Genomic DNA, 6,679 nt, shown 5'->3' with positions numbered 1-6,679 from the left:
AAACAAAGTCTGTTTACGTTCGGAGTTAAACTATCTCCGGTTATGTTGGTTTATGTCAGGTTTTTGATCAGAACCACAGTAGTTGAATTTTTAATAAAAAATGCTAAATTTACATAAATACATGAAATGTTTAAATTTTCAATTTAAAAAATAAAAATGAATTAATTTTTAAAGAAAAACCAAAAACGAAATTGTTCAATTTTCATTTTAAACATCATTTCTAAAATCAAGAATATTCAATGAGAAAAGTTACATTTTAACAAACGAGTTAAATTTTCAATTAAAAAAGATATATTTTTAACAAAAAATGAAATACAGTGAACTCTTGCGTATTTCAAGGGCCGCAAAAACGTAAAAATTTGCGAATTTCAAGGCTGGACGGGGCCCCTACCTTTACGAGTCGTCTGGGTATTTTCTCTAAGCCACATTCTTTGGCTGCTTCAACCCTGTATCGATGCGTGCGCTGTAAGCATGTGTACGCATTAGCGGATCACGAATGTCAGTGTTGTTAAGGTTTTTTTTATTAGTTAATTATTTCGAAGTTCACGAATTACAAGTAGATTACTTGGATTACCTGAGTTACTCCGATTATCTAGATTAAAGGTGGATTTCTCTGCATTACCCGGATTGCAAATGAATAACTTCGGATTAGAACGGCATTACTCTTTATTAGAACTGAAATATATGTGAATTAACAAGGGCTACAAGTGAATTACTCTGAATTACTTCAATTACAAGTGTATTGCTCTATATTACACAAGATTTCTCGAATTACAACGGATTATCAGTTGGCATAACTTAGTGGTCCACAGATTACCTGATCTTGGGAAGACTTGCACACCACAATGAAAGATATTTTATGATTTTTGGCAAAGTCGCGATTTTTGATCCATAATTACTCTGGTTGACGGTATATCAATCTTTTAAATTTAAACCATACTTTTCTGTAATTTCTTCAAAAGAAAAATGATTATGGAACCAAAAAACTGTCGATAGCTCAGATCAGTTAATTCTTTTGCCAATTCGTATTAATTAATGTACATTAAGACTGAAAATGGGACAATGGTCGATTCGTCTTTCAGGTTCCTTACTTAATTTGTCCGCATTTATATCAATCGGACACGGTCGATCTCGTAGTGGACTTTCTAAGATCTTTCACGATCTAAATGGGATTCTACTTTTCTCGATGTTGCCACGAGCATTCCCGCAAATTTTCCTCCTTTCTCACGTAAATGTGTATCTTTTGAAGTTATTATATAAATCAAACAAAGCATCCTAAGCGTGTGGCAATAGGTCTCCATCTAATTTTCATTTCTATTCACGGATGGTCGATTGATCGGGTCAGCTATTGATTTTCAGAATAACAGAGGATTAGCCTAATTCAGTTTTCACCACGTTTAAATAAGAGTTTATAAATTTACAAGGAGATAGCGTTTTTTCTATCAAAAAGTTTTAAGAAATAATCAATAATTTTTAAAGATTATGGCTCAGCTTTGTTTTAATGCGTTACTGTCCATAACGAAAAAACCGACTTGAAAAAATGTCAATACTTTCACAAACTTATGAGGATTACTGGTTATTTTTTATTTTCTCCACGCATAAAATAGAATTCATAGATTTTTATCGAGTATTTTAAAGTAAAATAATTGTTTCTTTTTAAATTTTGGGCAAAGATGTTTTAAAGTCAAAATACTGCTGCAGGGATACTATATAAGTGCACTCATTATAGGTGTATTTATTTGTGCTTATTTTATCACCACTTTGCTTCCTCATACGCTTCCAATAAATTTGTTTCCTCATAGAGGAAACATTTTGTCTAACTATAGAAATAAAATAGACACTTTCAATATTTTTTAAGCATATGTTTCTCTGCTATCAGTTAAATAATGCAGCCTCTTTTGAAACGTTATAAGTCACACTTGATTGACCATAAAAGGCCATCGAAGGTTCGACAAAGGCTCAATCAACACGTCTCGAAGACACAAAAAATTAAATTCTATAAAGTACTGTTATATTGCCATTATATACAAAATTCCAATTTATAACAGTCATCACAGTACCTATTTCTCCTAAAAAAGGTGAAAAGGTAAATTTTTTTCAAAAATAGATGACAAAAAAATTTGTATAGTTTAAATAAACATGTAAATCAATGTTTATGAATATATTTTTATTTGTGGAACTCATTGAACTTCCACCGGAAAGTTTCGTTTTGTGCAATTTATCTGTTGACAAAGTTAACTACTAAAGCTAATGACGTATAAATTAATATAAAAAATGTATCTACATTTTTCTGTAAAATGTCGTATTATTTTGTACACTAATTCAAGTATTTGAAATTTTATTTTGAATTCTATGTAATTTTTTTTATATCAATCTTTTTTCCAAAACACGGAAATCCAAGTTTTTTCAAAAAAGGTACAAGATACAACAACAAAAAAATCATTACATATAAAAAGAGCCAAAAGATAGAATACTTACGCTTTTCTCTTTTGCGTTTATTTAACAAATTTTGTACTTAAATGTGAATAATGCATAAGATAAATTTGTATTTTTTTTCAAAATACTACGATTTCATAATGTAATTATGTAGTTGACGAAATATCTTTGAGAAAGAATAAATAAAAAAATAATAATTTAACACAAACTGAGTATAAGTTCAAATGCGTTTTTAATTATCGTCGAAAATATACTCTCAGTGGAAAAATTTAAATAACAGTTTTTTTAATGACAGTTTGTAAATTATTATTATTTTGAAAATACTACTGTAACCAGTTTTCTTTACATTATAGTAAACATTAGGAACATAATGCGTTAAAAAAAGTGACAAGAGACTTATTTTTAGAATTTCATTAAAATAATCGTTAATAATTGAAATATGATAATTTTATGAAAAATTATATAACTACGTTGTAAAAAACTGGAGAAAAATCTGACGTACAGTAATTTATACAAAATCAATAATTTCCTGAATTTTCATTATATTCTTTTATCAAAATACGTGAACTCGCAAGTAATAAAATTAAAAACGTCGAACGACTAATTTACTAACTTGTCCTAAGATTCGCCCAGCCGAATCCCATTTTTCCATTAATTTATTTTCAATTGTTTGAAAGTCGATAAATTCCAATTGAAATTTTATTTTAGTTTTACCTAACTATATGAAAGTTACCGAGAATATCTTTCATCCAATCTTAAATAAAAACATCAGTTTCCAAAAAAGTGGCAAGTCGGGATTCTTCAGTACACATAGACTTTTGATAAAATTATGTCTTTTATTTGAAGCATCATCATCAGTAATAATCTTTTTATTTTAAAAATCATAGAAATAGTACATTGTGTATCATAGGAATTTTCATTTGGGTTTTATTTATTGAGAATACTGAGCCAAAAATAAAAAATTCAAACTTTTAGTCAAAAATGAAGCAAAATATGGGTTAGCTTTCTGCAAAAATTTCAAGTTCTAAAAATCCCTACAAAATTTTTTTGAACCATTTTTCAATAAAGCTCGTCGTTTTTAATATATTTATCGAAAATGGGAGGCGAAAAATAAAAAAGTAATACGATGGTGGGGTGAAAAGTTTCCGGCCTGACAAAGAAAAACAACTTTTTTCGTTTTTTTTTTTACTTCATTTTTCATCATAATCTACCCCAACGCTAATACATTTCTTATAACTGTGCTCTAATGCAGTGATGCCATTTTTATAGACCGATTCGTCAAGTCCCTCAAAATACTCATTTACAGCATCGATGACTTCCTCGTTGCTCTGAAATTGTTTACCTTCAAGCCATTTTTGAAGGTTAGGAAACAGATGATAGTCGCTATACCTCCGTGCCTAAATGTACATGTAAAATAATGCGTACACGTTTAGTTGACATCCTAGTAGCCTGAGATACCTCACTTGCCTTTAATCTGCGGTCCTCTATCACCATTTCATGAATTTTTTCGATCATTTCGGGAGTTGCGACCTCAACGGGGCGGCCTGAACGTGGTTCGTTAGAAGTGCTCGTGCGACCTTTCTTAAATTCAGAAACTCAGTGTTTAACCGTCGAATATGATGAAGAAGAGTCTTTCAGTGTGGAATCCATTTCTTCTTCAATTTGAAGTGGTGTTTGACCTTTTAAATAGAAGTATTTAATAACCGCACGCTTCTCTTATTTTTCCATTTTTGAATAAACAATCGAGGTGTCTTGTTCAGTCATAAGTGGACATAACGTTTCGATAACATTTACAACTTGAACTCAGTAAGAAAATCCAACTATACTTTTAAGTAAAGCTAATTTTTTTATTGAAAAGACTACCATTATATATTTGATTTGGAATTTATCTCGTTTAAATCTCGTTAAAAATTCTATTATTTAGTTAAAAATGTAATTACAGTGAACCCTAGATATAGGGCCCCCTGGTAGAGTTCTTCCGAGAATTGACGACGAGCCTCAAGTAGTCTTTCTTGACAGAAACTTATTCTTATCTGTTGAATATTTATGCTTTTTAGTTGAGAACTCATCTTTTTCGGTGGAAAAATCGATTATTTGATTTAAAGTTGAACTACTCTGTAAATTTTTTTGTTTAATAATTATTCGTCTTTTTGGCTTTAAAATTAAATAATTTTGTTGAAAATTCATGTATTTTATTAAAAATTCGTATTTTTAGGTAGAAAATGTATCTTGTTGGTTAAAAATTCATTTTTGTGTTTAAAAATTTAACAACTTTGTTGGAAATTCATTTCGTTTTGTTAAAAATGATTTTTTTTATCTGAAAATTTAGTTATTTTCTATGTTTAGTTAAATCTTTATCCTGCATATTGTATAATTTGAAAATCGAACTATTTGATAGAAAAAACATGTATTTCGTTGAAAAGTCGTCTTTTTATGTAGAAAATTAATCTTGATTGTTGAAAATTCAACTATTTGGTAGAAAATTAATATATTTGGTTAAAAAGACGTCTTTTTATGTCGATAATAATTATTGTTCTTTGTTGAAAGTTCAATTTTTTGGTCGAGAATTCAACTATCTTGCTCAAAAATTATCTTCCCTGCATGAAAATGATATTTTTTCTTGAAAACTTATGTTTTCATTTTTAAAGTCTATTACTTTTAAATAGCAACTTTTTGGTTGCCATTTGTTTTTTAAATTCGTCTTTTTAAACGAATTTATAAACGTAAAATGTGTCATCAGTCGTTGGTTTCGCCACCCTACATTTTCGCGCCTGTTCATTATTTTAATTCTTAATTTTTCGTTTTCTTGTAGGACGAGGCGTGAGACGAAAATGCGTGATGACATTCGGGGCGTTTTTTCTGGGCTTTGCCTTGGTGGCTGGAGTAGGTTTGCCCTTGGCCTTAGAACTTCGCAGCTCACGTTTATTAGAAGCCAGACTTCAAGTTGTCAGAAGGATATTGTCAGAAGTTCCCCTGGTAGATGGGTAAGTAGAATACTTTTTTTAAAATAATTACTTTGACCAAAATTAGGTATACAAAAAGTGTCTACTTTTAAACTTTATACAGCGAACAAAGTGTCCCTTTTTGGAACTGAATAGGATAGGCTGAATAAAAATCATCAAATCATCAAAATCATTTTTTGGAATCAAAATCATAAAATTATGCACAATCCTAAAGGACAATCCATAAATTACATAGAAAATTTTGTGTCCATTTTTTACCCCTATCATCCCCCATAGTAAGGTAGTCGGTTGGAGCTTCTCCCCGACCAATGTTACCTAATTTTAAAAATATTTTGAACCATATCATACTAAATACAATTTAGTTACTTACTACCCTACATAACCGCATTGCCAAATAATTAGAGGTTATTAAAATGTGAAGAAAGAAAATAAAAAAAAATTAAAGAAAATTAAGCTAAATGTGACCTAAAATAATAACCTAAGCATCCCTGCTTAAAATGGCCGATAGAACCCAGATAAGAACCGGATGGAAGTTGGTTCTTATCTGTCGCTATTGGAATTAGACCCGGGGTTTGTCCCCGGTTTATACCCGGTCCTTGATCGGATTCAATCTGGATTGATATTTTTATCTCCGGCTTCTATATGGATCTCATCCGGGACCTTCTCCGTGTGGGGTTGCTGGTCCACCATCGGGCGCCTCCCCAGGTTGCGGATAGGGGAAGGCTTCCCAGATATGGGTGGTACCGGGGAAATCAAATAACCCGGGGTGGACAAAAACCAGCTAGGGGAAGTAACCCCGAATGAAAACCAATGATGAGCGCGTATGTTGAAAACAACATACCCCAAGGTATCTCCCCACTGATTCCGACCGGGTTCCAGCTCCGGTGGTCAGTGCCGGTCCCACGAATTTAGGGGGTGGGGGTGGGGGGGGGGGTAAACATACTTGGACAGAAGTGTCTCTGAGGAGTTTGGAGGTCCATTGGACGTGACGGAGGAGATCGACATGAGCGCAAAAACGGAGGTAAAGAGCAGTGGTCGGCAAACTTTTTGCTTCATTTTCAGGTATGGTCAGGCTCCACCCGACTTAATTTTTTCTCTACTTTTCGGTCTATTAATGTACCTTAATATGAGTGAGCTTACTCCAGCAAGGGTATTTTGTCCACAGGCATGTCAAAGTGAGGAAATTTTAAAACTTTTAATTTTTTAATTAGCGATTTGAAAATAGCATTATCAGCATCTACGAATTTTTCCGATTCCAATGATATATTACTTGCCTAGAA

The 6,679-nt window shown here is 31.8% G+C and overlaps 1 protein-coding gene across 4 annotated transcripts in view; it reads left to right on the top strand.

Annotated features, from left to right (window-relative positions):
• LOC117167276 (dipeptidase 1-like) overlaps positions 1–6,679 on the top strand; it is a 50,339-nt gene that overhangs the window by 8,961 nt on the left and 34,699 nt on the right. For all 4 annotated transcript variants that reach the window (XM_033352091.1, XM_033352088.1, XM_033352090.1 and 1 more), the window contains exon 3: positions 5,249–5,420. In XM_033352091.1, the coding sequence (XP_033207982.1) occupies positions 5,249–5,420 (172 nt within the window). The remainder of the gene's footprint in view (positions 1–5,248; positions 5,421–6,679) is intronic.

Source organism: Belonocnema kinseyi, chromosome 2, assembly GCF_010883055.1.
Source record: "Belonocnema kinseyi isolate 2016_QV_RU_SX_M_011 chromosome 2, B_treatae_v1, whole genome shotgun sequence".
Lineage (NCBI taxonomy): Eukaryota > Metazoa > Arthropoda > Insecta > Hymenoptera > Cynipidae > Belonocnema > Belonocnema kinseyi.
This window is presented reverse-complemented; position numbering and strand designations above follow the sequence as displayed.